Raw genomic sequence first — 13,327 nt, 5'->3', positions numbered from 1 at the left:
ACCTGTGCCGGATCACGCCTAATTGTATGGTCCAATTAGACGGGCTGAGCAGGCTTGGCGTCCGAGCCCGCGACCGCCAAGAGAGGCTGCCAAGTCTTTTTGCCAGTACCGCCAAGGAGCAAGGCCAGAATAAAGACAGTGAAGGCCCGCCTGTTGATCCAACGTGTTTTCCCTCTGCAAACATCTTAAATCAATCAAGACTTTGTGTTTGTTGGGTCTTTTTTTCCTCTTGCAACTTCGAACAGGCGACCTGAGCTTTTTGGCGATTCTTCCTGCGCGCGCATCAACCGACTGCAACTGGCACCCCATCCAATTGCAGGTACCGATAACCGATTTGTATCAGCAGCTTCCACCCAGGCTGACTTCCTATTGGAGTCGCCGGCAATTTTTTCTTGGCTTTTCTTGGTGGGGTCTCGTCTTGAACACCTCCCACGTCCCAGTCCCTCGTCTGGCTGTCACTGTCCCAGCATCTTGACTCGGACGGCTGTCACTATCACGCGCCAACCGACATTGTAGCACATTGTCGCGCTTTCGTCCAACGTCGCCCAACCGCACCCGGACCGACCACTGAAAAACGGTCGACCACACACTCGGTGATATCGGCACCCGGGATAACCTGATCTCCGTTGTACTCGGTACTTGGGTTTGTGTGTACCTCGGTATACCACTTATACGCCCCATCCGGTCACACAGCAGCAACCATGTCGTCCACACCAGCCCAGGAAAACGGCACTGTCAACGGCGCCAATGCGGCCCCGGCCCCGGCCCCGGCCCAAACAACGCCCACTCCGGCTCCTGCTACCGCTGCCACTCCCACCACTGCCCCTGCCGCTTCCGCCAACGGAACTGCTGCCAATGCCATGAAGCCTGAGGCTTCATCCAACTCATCCAATTCTGCATCCAACGGCACCACCCCCGCTCCCTCTACCACTCCCACCACCGCCAGCAACTCTTCAGCCCCTGCTGCTGCTCAAGATGAGAGCCTTGTCTGCCGATGGGCTGAGTGCAATGAGCGTTTCACTAGCGCCGAGGTGCTTTACGTATGTCAACACTCTGGGGACTCGCCACGTGGAGATTTCCTAACATGATGAATAGGAACACATTTGCGAGAAGCACGTTGGTCGCAAGAGCACCAACAACCTTAACCTCACATGCCAGTGGAACTCGTGCCGCACCACCACGGTGAAGCGCGATCATATTACTTCGCATGTCCGTGTTCACGTTCCCCTGAAGCCGCACAAGTGCGATTTCTGCGGCAAGTGCTTCAAGCGCCCTCAGGATCTCAAGAAGCATGTCAAGACTCATGCCGACGACTCGGTTCTGGTGGGTCGCTCTCCTCAGGACCAAAACGGTGGCATGAATGGCGCTTACAGAGCTCAGGCTCCAGTTCACAAGGGTATGTATATAACCACTACGCTCCGATTTGGTCTTCCGGAAATCTAGGAGACCAGTTTCCTTCAGTTTGGCCTCGTGCTGGGCCACCCTTGTATGCTCTTTGAGGCTAATTCGCCTCTAGCTCCCTCCGGTTTCTATGATCACAATGGCCATATGCGCGGTACTAACCAAGTCCCTTTTGGCCAGCCTCACCAGAATGGTCAGGCTAGTTACTACCACGCACAGTACCCAGCATCCCAGCCCTACCACGCCCCCATGTACTACCCAGCCCAGACCATGGGCGGCCAGCGTAACGACTTCACCGGCCACCAGGCTGCTCCCTTCGACGCCCGGAAGCGTCAGTTTGATGACCTGAATGACTTCTTTGGCAGTGTTAAGCGCCGTCAAATCAACCCGACCTCCTATGAGTCGGTTGGCCGCGCTCTGATGCCTCTCCATGCTCCCTTGGGGCTTCACTCTGGAGGTCTGGCTACTGAGTACATGGCTCAGCCTCCTCACACTCTCGGCATGGCCAGCGCCCACCATCCCCTCACCCAGCACTACTACCTCCCACCCATGCCCAATCTTCGCACCAAGGAGGACCTCCAGCAAATGGACCACTTCCTTGAGCAAATGCAAGCGACTGTCTACGAGAACACCGCTGTGGATATGCGCCACCACTCGCCCACGTATGCAACGCGCCCGAGCATCGACCCGTATCATGGCGCGTCCCTCGCCTCCCCGCTTAGCGCCACCTCTCCTCACTCGGCCGGCACCCCTGCTGTTACGCCCACTCCTAGCAACATGTCGTATACTTCGGGTCACTCACCAAGCACCTCTTCCACCAGCCTGTCTCCCACCTCTCGCCACAGCTCTACCCCCTCGGTGTCCTACCCGACTCTGCCCAGCCGACCAGGTCTCCCCTACCCCTCGACCTCGGGTCTGGGCTCCAACTTCACCCACAATGAGCGCCGCCTTTCAGGCGGTGTCCTGCAAAGCGCGCGCCGCGCTGCCGATGAGGCCGACCGTGCGCCCACCCCCAAGGCCAGCGAGCAGGCCACAGTCAGCTCGCCATCGGAGGATTCGGAGACGGGCGATGTGAACGGACCCGAAACCTACGACGACTGGCTTCAGCACATGCGCATCATTGAGTACCTTCGCCAAGGCATCCGCGCCCGTCTGGAGAGGCAGGAGTTTGATGAGGACGACACTAGCAGGATCGACCCAATGGTGCTCGAGTCGTCGGATCGGAACCAGCAGCAGCGTAACCAGCAGCAGCAGCAGCAGCAGCAGCAGAAGAGCCCGAATGAGCCGACTGCGGCGGGTCCTTCGGCACCGGAGAAGCCTCTTTATCCAGTTCTTCCTCGCATCAACTAAGCTCCCTATGTAAGGAAAGCACAAGAGAATCGGGGCTTGGATGGGCGTTAAAGGCTGACAGGCGTGATGGTTGGAATTGAACTGTGTTTTCCTTTCTTGTGTGTGGAGGGCAAATGGTTAACTATGCCAGGCTATTGTTTCTTACTCGGATGCGTGGTTACGTGTGCTACTTTTCCTTGATCGAATGAAGGAAGGAAGGCCTTTTAGCCGCGTACGTTTAGTTGTTTTCTCTGTCAAGGGTGCATGCTTTTTGGGGGGTATGCACGGATGGGATATCAGGAGAAGGAAAATAAGAAGTCTGCTTGCTTTGTTTGACTGTAATTATACTTTGCTACCAGTTGCTGCGGTCTACGCAAACCTTTCAAAGATACCTCTTCCCCTCTTTCCCGACTTGTTCATCTTTGTGTAGTTTGTGTGGAATCTGACCGAGAGGTGGCTTAGAGGGAGTGTCTGACCTCATGGTTGCTTTTGGTATCCGTCAGAGAGATGGTGAAAAATGGCGGCAAAGCGGCTACGATGAGAGAGCTTAACAATGTACGAACTCCGGGTTGCATATAATCGAAGTTATCTCATTAGCATCCACTGATGGAAGGCTGTACACCAAACCGATCCCCATATTACCCGATTGTTTGTACTTTGTCGGTTATACAATTTCGACGAAATTGTATAAGTCAAGTGCCTTTGAGTCCTGCTTTTATATTTTCCGATACTTTCAGTCTCGGAGTACTTTGTTCCGCTTAACACCCTTGCTATTTATTGTTCTTCATCTCGTAGTTAACGGTGGAACTTTATTGATATCATCGATGAAAAGGAAACAGATATTGCTTGCAAATCAACAGCTGCGAATCATTCGCGGCGACCAAACATCGACAAATTGGAGGTGCCAGGGATAAGGTGAGCTATCAAGGTGTGATGCCGCACCGATAATGATCCACATTGATGTTCGAGGTGAGGGATTAGGTACCAATGCCCAAAGCTATTTTGTGATGCTCACCCTGATCTCGATCCCCAAATGCCGGTCGGTCCTCTGGAAGCCCGGGCGGGAGGACAAGATATACTTGGCAACTGGAACTGCCCGATGTTCACTAGTGTTTCAGCTGTACAATATTCATGCGAATTCCCGGTGTGAACAACAACCCGAATCTCTTGATGTAGCCAACATGCCGTGTGCGCGCTGGAGGGTCAAGTAACAGAAAAACAAAAACAAGAACAAAGGAACAGTAAAAAAATAAGAATAAAAAAAAGGGAACAAAAACCAGAAATAAAAGGTTTTTTAGAAAAAACAGACCGAGAACAAAATTTCAACAACGAAGGAGGGATTAATCCAAGCACAACATGCCAAAACATATGAGGGTATCGCCGCGCAGCATACTATGGTATGTCTGATGTAGCCTAAATTCCCACCATACTTTTCCTCTAGACAAGCCCTTCGACAAAGAAGTGAAATCCACAATCAAATTTCTTCCCTGCTTCTGTCCAATCATACCAAAAAGGGGCAAGTTCCGTTATCTTTTCCCCAGCCATGTGTTTATCCCAACGTATTCTCCACCACAGCACATTCTCCTTTTTCCTAATCACTACCGTTTGCTGCGGCAGCTTCATCACGACACCTCTTGCACATACACCAACCGCCCAACGCTCCTTGAGCCCATTCCCTTCGGTCCTTGACTGGCAGATCGACGTCGCAGTAGTGATTCAGGATTTCCTCGCCTGCCTTGATGCCACCTGGCCGATTGCCGACGACTCGAGTCTCCCGAGCGAACAATGTCATCCGACCACCCCATTCCCAAGTTACGTTTGGGTCACAGTCGTGGTTAGCCAAGCACCAAAAGGGATGAACAGCTGCTACCTCGGGACGCCCATCACGCAAGCCCTTGCGGGCAGACGCAGTGCCACGAAACTTGCTGTACGCTGTGTTGAAGACCCACAGGTCGTGTTGAGGGAGCGTCTCGAAGATGTCGATGTCCATCTTTTCAAGGACATGAAGAGGGATCTCGATGTTATACTTGAAGGAGAACGGCAAAGTCCACTCGGGCGGTGGGCCGGCGTTGACCGACAAGTCAATATCGTTAAGCTGGGTGGGAACGAAGTCGCCCCAGATGTACTTGATCTCCTTCAACGCCAAAGGATGAACCTCTTGATGGTTTGACATTGCCAGCAGACGAGCCAAGAGGAGGAGGTACAGGGATTCGGCAACATCCTTGGCCTCAGGGTCCTTCGCAATTGAGTCAACGTCCTTGTCGCAAACCGCCGGGTGGTACTGTTCATTGGCCTGAGAGAAACAAAACTCGTCGCAGAAGACAGTATCATAACATTCTGGGCAATTGACGGCTTCTGTTTGCATTTTGAGCGGTGGTAGCTCAGTTCCGCAGGCATCGCACGTGGATTCCTTGTGACGATTGTTCGCCGTCAGTAACGAGTACTCCTTCAAGACAGCCTCGCCAGGGGCAATATCCTCCTTCGCAAAGAGACCCAGCTGGTTACAAGTCGGGATGATCTCGTATTCGTCGGTGTTGCTTTCTCCTTCAAGGAGAACGGGTAGGCACGAAACCTTGACGGCGCACTTGGGCGCCATCGTTTCGAGCTGACCGTTCAGAAATGACAACGACTCCTCCGAAAACCGATCAGGCTCGTACGTGTTCCAGGGGTAGATCTCACGGCGCACAGCACCAGTGTCGGGAAGATCATGGAAATCGATCGGGTCGTCGGGCTTCAAGCGCAATCTCCTCCTGGCAACCTGTTCGATATATCCCTTAATTTCCAGGAGCTCCTTGTTTCCGGGAAGAATCTTAAGACCCTTTTCGACAAAGTCGGACGCGCTTGCTAGACAACCGCACAGGAGAAGACTGAGTGATAGGATCTGGAAGCAACGAACAGAGGCCGTGGTAGCCAGTTGACGGTACGGCTCGGATCCATCACCGTCTTCGCCATCGGCCGTGTTTTTTATGTTGGCAAGAAGGTCGCCATGGTCCAAGACTTTGGGATAAGGCTCGGTTGAGTGGGTCTCAAGAGATCCCTTGGCTTGTTCGTGATATTCGAACCCTTCGTTAAGAACTTCGTCTGTCAAAAGGAGAGCACGGTACGCATCGCCAGCCGCAAGGTCGGGGTACGCTAGGTCAGAATAGACGACGGCTCGCTCCAAGTAGAGGATGAGATCATAGGGAGCAAGCGCCAGGGCATCGGTTAGGCGCTGACGGCGATCGACAAGGGCAGCGCGCTGAACCTCCCTCTCGTCAGGGACGGATGTGGCGGATGGGGATGAGCTTTCCATGGTGGGAAACGAGGCGGTTGGCTGCTTCGGTTACTGGTGGCGCGAGTTGGTCGAAAAGAGGCCCGAATGGTCTAGAAGGGCCAACGAGGTGGTGATATGCTCGTCTGTATGGTCGGACTGTTCGGCCTGGTCAGCCTGATACGGCAGGTGAAAGGTGTGACAGTGAAGGGTGACAAGGACGACAGACGATAAACCTGATGGTGTGCGCGGGAAAGATCAAAGATCGACCAAAACCCACTGCACGTTGAAGGAATATCAAGTCCATGTTGAGGAGCAATGACGGTACCTTGGAGGATATATAAGATATCGAACAAAAGACCTTGCCCTGTCCTCGATGGAGGATTATCTCGGCCCGCGAACTACTGGGGACCGTCGACAAGAAAGACGGAAGAGGGGAAAAGAAGGCGTGCCTACCTATCGTCCCTTCCTTATTCCGCCCAATATCTTTCCGGGTCCGCAGAAGCCCGAGCAGAATTACCTACACCCGCTGCAGTCCGGATACTACTACATCCAGCACCCAGCTCTACACCCTGAACAAGATCTACTTGGAAATAGTGGGCAGTAGCGAGTGGTCGGATGACGGAGGAATGGGGAGAGTCAAGATCGATGTGACAGGGAACCGAAGCGGAAGCTACCTTGTATCGCGTCCAGAAAGAACGGGTGGGAGAGGCGAAATGGGTCAAGGAGGGTACTGGGGTGAAAGAAAAAAAAGTTAAAAAAATAAACGGAAAATACAACGACAAAATCAGTTGAGCGGCTGTATCCAGGTGAATTGCACCTGCCTGCAAAGAACAGAAAAGGACGCCAGTGCTACTAGTAGAGTCGCTAGAACGATCCTGAAACGATGTCATTTCTCGCGTCAGAGTTTTATTTTTACCTCGCTGCTGGGTTGTGTGTTATCCCCGCCGTTTGGTCCCCCATCTATCCCGTCGACGAGTTTGAACCCTGCACAGGCTCCCCAAGGTACCATCACCGAACGGGTTGATGCCAGGTGAGGGCTGTCCCTTCCAGGTCCTCGCAGCCGTCGCAAATGCTCCGGATTCGCCCAAGCTAAGCCAAATTCAGAACGCTTGTAGCGGAAACCATACTGCGAGGGGGTGGGTGCAACCTCTGGTCAATTGACTGTCGAGAACTGAAAAGCGCTTGAGTGACTATCAAGATGAAAATGATAGAAAGAATTATAAAAGTCACAATATTAGAATGCCTATGGTGTGTCCATGGCTGTTACTAGTCAAGTAATCAAGATTATTTGTAAAAAAAAATACAAGAAAGAAAAGACTTTTCAAGTTACAAATTTACCTACAAGACTTGAAAGTTTGCATTTCAGTAAACATTTCAAAATTACAACGGTCAAGGTAATTAACGGTCAACTGACTGCGGGCTTGCACCCACCCCCCTCGCTGACGGGATCGCTGCAAGTACCTTGATCTAATATCTAATAACGCCGGCCGGCCTGCCAACGTCTTCCACTTCTACTGAATAACCGGGTCAACTGTGGGGGGTTTTGGTCCCGTCTGTCGGGCATTCGGGAAACACCAGTCCTCATCCACTGGCGTCAGGTTTTGTGGCATGGGCAAATTTGTCACAGCACGCCGATTTGGACGTTTCCTTGACTGGTAAAAGGTTGAGCTCCAATGAAGGAGGATGAAAAGATTGATCGACAGAGCTCCTGTCCCTTTCGCACGTAAACGAAGGTAAGGTCTGGAAGCTTCTTCAGGGCGGCGGAATACCTTGAGAGCTCGAGAAGTACAAATGGACCCCGAACTATGATGTTGCCAATATTACGGTCGCCGTACTGATGAAAGGGTATTCATGGGGGCATCTTTACCGAGGACTGGGTCATGAGAGGACCCTTGGAATCCCGTCGATCTGAACCCTTAGGAACGGCTCCAATGAAATGAACGTGACCCTTGGCGTCGACTTTGGGGACACCAAAAAAAAACAGGGCGGAAAAGGCAAGGGTTTACACCCACGTCTGCCGGGATGGGTTGGCCGGCAGGTCAGCGGCGTTGAGCGACAGGTTCGACATGATGTTGTCGTTGAGCGCTTCAGGTTGGTAAAAATTCAGGGTCCTTCCCCAACTGATGGCTTGCATATTGCACACCCTCCTTGTCCACCACTAACCGTCAGTCTAGGCCCAGGGTTAGGCTAGAGTTACATCAGCACCTGTGAGCAGGGTCGGCGCACCAGAATGTCAGGGTTATACAGCCGGTTACGTCATGGGCTGCCCAGGGCTTCCAGGCCTAAGTCGAACTTTGATCTGAAGAGAGACAGAACAACGAGGCTTCCCGTAGCCGGAAGAGGGAAGAACTAAGCCACTCCGAAGTCTGAGTGTTCCGAGCCCCAAAGATCCAGACCGGCCACTGTCCTACTTTTGAAATAAACATGATCACATGTGGCTTTTTTCCTTTCTTGCTCTCTCCACTATTTGCACTAGTTGCCATCAAGGAAACTTCCCAACATACCAGATACCAACATGCGAATATGCCATCCAATACCGCCAGACCCTTTGCCAATGGTCCATGTTGTCATCCTCATTCACTATCATAATCAGGCCAGCGATAGGGGGACGTGATGGCAGACGGACAAGCAGGACCTTGTTATTCCCTTCCCGGCCGTCTTTGTGTTCCTGTGGCCGGGCCTCGAATCATTCACTTGTTCTAGTCTATTCCATTGGCCGCCTCAATTTCTTCTATGCTTGCTCTCTATTAGAGCAAAATATGGCCAAAAAAATCCACGCCGTCTATTCTAGCATCTATAGCCCCCGGTCTTACCAGGCATGCGTAGCTCCTCATATCCGCACCCTGTACATCACCAGTTCCTGGTTCTCCACCTTTATTGCGCTGCAGCCCTAAGGTCACTAAGCTTGTCGACGTAAAACGACGGCACGGCAACCGCATCCGCCGCCTCCCAGTCCTCCTTCTTGTTCACACCCGTCAGGACTGCAAGCGTGCCACCCAGCCGTCCCTCGATGCCGAACTTGATATCGGTGTTGAGCCGATCTCCCACCATGCACGTCCGTGCGCGGTCCAGGTGGAACTTGCCCTCGATGGCATCCATCATGGCCTGGCTAGGCTTTCCGAGCGCCACGGGTTCCTGTCCCGTCATGTGAACCAGCGGAACGCTGATGGAGCCTGCGCCGGGGAAGAAGTTGTTGTTCATGGGGAAGGTTGAGTCCACATTCGTGGCCAGGAACACGGCGCCACGGCGGAGGTATTGGTATGCATGCGACAGCTTCAGGTAGTTGATGTGCCAGTCTAAGCCCACGAGCACACAGCCGACCTCAGGATCGAGTAGAGATCCGTCCGCAAGGCCATTGAAGTCTTCTACTGTGACGTCTCTCCGGAAGGATGGGTCGGTGCCACCGATGAAGGGGATGTTCTCGGTCGTCAACTCCTGCTCAATGCCTCCCTCTCCAACAACAAAGACCTTGTTCTTGGGCGGCGCCAGCTTCAGAATCCTTGAGATGTAGATGGCAGAAGAATATGCGGAGCCAAAGATCTCATCTTCATCTGCTGGGATTCCCAAGCCCTCGAACTTCTTTTTATACTCGGGACGAGACTTTGTTGAGTTGTTGGTCACAAACACCGTCTTCTTGCCTGTCGTCAATTTTGTCAGATTGGGTCCCATATGAACCTTGACAGGCTGGGGTTGTTTTAACCTCTTGATCTCAGCAACTCGAGCGTCTCGACAACACCCTCGAAAACATGGTCTCCAGACCATAGAACACCATCGCAGTCGAACAAAAACACCTGTTTTTTAAGTGAGTATTGCATCCGGCATTCATGGTATTACTGATGGTTCCATCCGAGAAAAGACTAACATCGAACTTGTCAATGAACTCATTGATGGCGGCAACGTCGCCAGTTAGGTATTTCGGCTGCGCCATGGTAGGGTTGCTAGGTATGTTCTGAACACGGATAGCTTTTGAATCAAAAAGAGGATGGGCGCCAAGTGAATGATTGACCTAGGTAACTTTTCGGAGATGTTCGTTCGAGGCTTTCTGAAGGAGTGGTGATTGCTCACTGAATCAGATACTGTGGACTTGACCACGTCTCCAAGGCGTGGCGATCGTGACTCTCACAGCATCTCCGAGCCCGGCCGCCGCCCCGTTCCTGCGCCTGCCGCTTCCAGAGTCACGACATGATTGGTCATTGGCATGGTTGTGGCGCCCAAAATGGATCTATGTAATTCGGGGCCAGTGGAAAGCTGCCAAAACGAAGCGCCAACAAACAACTGAACAAGCTGGCGCTCGTTGGCCCTGGTTAGGCAAACGATCGCCAGAACACATGGAAGGTGGCCGGGAGATCAACTCTGTTAGTGTCCACTGCTTACTCATGTAGTCCTCAGCGAGTGCTTCATCAAAGCCACACGATTGTCGAGGCTGTTTGGCGATAACCTCTACACTACTTGTACGCTACAATACATTTCAAGATCATTCATCTACCTGGGAGTTGGGTACCTAAGTATGCCGCTTATCATTTTGGGCAAAGCGGTCCGTGCCAGCCCGGGACCAGACTCAATGCGTTTCGTAGACGTGTTTCCGTTCTTGCAGCATTGATTGAGATTGCTCGAGATCATGGTACTTGCGTTTCGTCTGGAACTGAGGTGCTTAAGACTTGGCGAGACAATGTGCAAACCAAGAAAGCGCCGAGATTGTAACAATCGATTCGCACACCTGAAAGACAACTACCGACCTTATCAGTGACGCAACGAACAAGGGCGTTTTCGAGCTACCTCTGCGACCCTTCAAAAGTAAACAAAATTACCCCGCCATGGCCCGCCTTGCGAGCAATAACTGGCCTTGAAACTAGCACTAGAATAAATTCCTTTCCTCCGGGCTGCCTAGCGATATTGTCAATTGATGAGGCAAGGCAAGGCAATTCCTTGATGAATGGATGATAGGAGGGTCTTTGCTTAGAACTTGGATTTAGCGAGTGTTCAAGTTGTCAATCCACATCGCCAAACTGGAACATCGTGGAATACCTTTCTTCTGAGCGGAAATGATCAAGACGGGCTGCCAGCAACAGTGGATCTCCCGTGCCCATCAATCTCCTAGACTTCCCACTTCCGGGGTATGTCATTGGATTTCATTCAATCTTGCAATCGCCTTGCCAGTATCCAAGGTCCTAGCCTTGCATGTATCAGATCCAATGCCCATGTATCCCATCCACCTCCTATTCTACACCACCGAGACAGTCCAACACGTTGCCGGCCGTTGCCTTTTTGGTGTAGTTGTCACTACGGCTGTCGTAGATCTTCGCATCGTGCCCCTTCAAAGGTTGAAGGGTGTCTCGCCCTGCGAATCTGACGACGGGTGCGGGACCAACCAGACGGAACCCTCTTCAAATTCCAAAGGACGGAAGCTCGGAAGATCTTCCTTCGAAGCTCGTTCGGTTGGTACTCGGGAAAATCGAAGTTCAGACAACAAAGAAGCATTCATGCCATTGGTCAGCAGGCTGAGAGCGATCTGCAAGTGCATATGCGGAGAGCACATGGCTAGGACATACCTAAGCAGGATATCGTATGATATCTGCATCATAGAATAAAAAGATTAAAGAAACAAAACACCTCATCACGAAGAGTATTCAAGTTCTTTATTTGGGTGTCTGTCAAGAGAGAGTAATGATGACAACAATAAGAAGTGTTAACCTCCTAGTATAGATAGAAGGTTGAATAAAACCTAAAAGTAGCCTCTAGTTAACCTCCACTCTGAACTATGTATAAACTGATTTGTGATCGAATCAGGCTGTTTTGTGTGTGTGAGGGTGCGTCCAGCATAAACTTTGGTAGCTAGTAAGTGACTTACTCAATTGGTTATGCAGCTTTGGGTAATCATCAGTAACCTACTTGGAGATAGGGTTGTTCACAAAATTTCCAAATTTTCATACCACAACCCAAAAAGCGATCAAACTTATGAATTCTTATTTCGGCATCCAAACTTGTAGAGAAACACCTAGTGGTATTTCACCGGCGCCGAAGCTCCCACCTATGTCTTTTCACAATGTCAAACTAGAGTCAAGCTCAACAGGGTCTTCTTTCCCCGCTGATTCTGCCAAGCCCGTTCCCTTGGCTGTGGTTTCGCTAGATAGTAGCTTCGGTAGAGAGTGGTTCAATCAAATAAAAAAAAAGGAACCAAGGAGTTGCCCCTTCACTTTCGCCCGGATACTATGCCGTCATTGAATGGCCTTCGGAACTTTCCAGCTGTCACTCGCGTTTGCTGTCCGACCTACCGACGTATCTTCCCCTTACCTTGCATAACATCATGATTAAAATGCGTACAAGCAACATCTTGAGATTAAAGCCAGCACTTTGTCAGCTCGGTAGTTTCATCGAAGTATTCCATAATGATGACCTGCTAGTGCTGGGGCGTCGGCAGGGTAGGATCAAATGGAGGCAAGAGATAAGAGGTTGACCATGACGATGTTGCAAGACTGGGAGCGACATGGCGTCTTGATCTCACTATGACGGATAGTACTCTCAAGAGGCAAAAGAAACCCAGCCTTCACAACAACGGGCAAGCCAAGACTGCTCACCAAATCTGTTCTTCAACTATTCAAATGTCGTCCCTTTCCCCAAAAAAAAAAACGTGTTATAGCGAAGTCAAGCACAGCATCCATAAGACAACAGTATGATATCATAGGGTGAGACACGATGCCGTGGCTTTGTAGAGCTCCAGATCTATCGTAGTGTAGTGCCAGAGTGAACCTTCCTTTGAGAGCAGGCCAACACATACATACAACTTGGCTAGCCTCCAATGACTGATGTCGAACCATTACACTTCTATAAGCAGGATGGGGGTAAAGATATGAGATCTTGAGAAACATATGTAGCAAATTACCCCTCAAACCCCTCCATCATCACGGACCCTTGAGTTATAAACCCGCGTGGATGGTGATGCTATGTCCCGCTGTCTCACCCATACCTAGTAGATACCTCTATCACCCCCACGTGCATCGGTTATCGACAGGGTGAAAAGTGTTATCGCAGGTACTGTTGGGACGAGTACCTCTACGTCTTTTCCGTAGGAAAATTCCCAGACTTTTCTACATGATTCCATGGCAGTGTCTTTTGTTCCCACAACCGACCTACCAACTTTACTAGTTGTTGGCTGGTGTTAAGCAGCTCCTTGCTCTTCGTAGGGTGACCCTGGACTTTGTCTTTACCGACAACCTCCAAAAGCATATGAGGCAAACATTGTTCTCGGAGCACAGAGTACTAGGGTAACTTCGTTCGAGCTCAGACACAATGATCGGTTAGTCGAAAAGCTGCGAATTGCGGCTTTCCATGACCATATCTTGAGTA

At 51.2% G+C, this 13,327-nt stretch overlaps 3 protein-coding genes across 3 annotated transcripts; 1 reads left to right on the top strand and 2 right to left on the bottom strand.

Moving 5' to 3' along the window:
- Nucleotides 1–760: 760 nt before the first annotated feature.
- On the top strand, nt 761–3,138 carry NEUTE1DRAFT_63000 (pH-response transcription factor pacC/RIM101; the record flags this gene model as incomplete). The annotated part of the gene is made up of 3 exons (XM_009852576.1): nt 761–1,040; nt 1,096–1,396; nt 1,517–3,138. 3 exons carry the CDS (start codon nt 861–863, stop codon nt 2,749–2,751), a joined length of 1,716 nt encoding a protein of 571 aa, XP_009850878.1.
- A 974-nt stretch (nt 3,139–4,112) lies between these two features.
- NEUTE1DRAFT_129642 (uncharacterized protein) lies at nt 4,113–6,054 on the bottom strand (the record flags this gene model as incomplete). The annotated part of the gene is made up of 1 exon (XM_009852575.1): nt 4,113–6,054. One exon carries the CDS (start codon nt 6,020–6,022, stop codon nt 4,322–4,324), a length of 1,701 nt encoding a protein of 566 aa, XP_009850877.1.
- A 2,611-nt stretch (nt 6,055–8,665) lies between these two features.
- Nucleotides 8,666–10,025, bottom strand: NEUTE1DRAFT_62995 (4-nitrophenylphosphatase; the record flags this gene model as incomplete). The annotated part of the gene is made up of 3 exons (XM_009852574.1): nt 8,666–9,621; nt 9,684–9,774; nt 9,846–10,025. The coding sequence occupies 3 exons, from the start codon at nt 9,909–9,911 to the stop codon at nt 8,858–8,860; spliced, it is 921 nt and encodes a 306-aa protein (XP_009850876.1).
- Between the last annotated feature and the right edge of the window lie 3,302 nt (nt 10,026–13,327).

Source organism: Neurospora tetrasperma, assembly GCF_000213175.1.
Source record: "Neurospora tetrasperma FGSC 2508 unplaced genomic scaffold NEUTE1scaffold_3, whole genome shotgun sequence".
Classification (NCBI taxonomy): Eukaryota; Fungi; Ascomycota; class Sordariomycetes; order Sordariales; family Sordariaceae; genus Neurospora; species Neurospora tetrasperma.
This window is presented reverse-complemented; position numbering and strand designations above follow the sequence as displayed.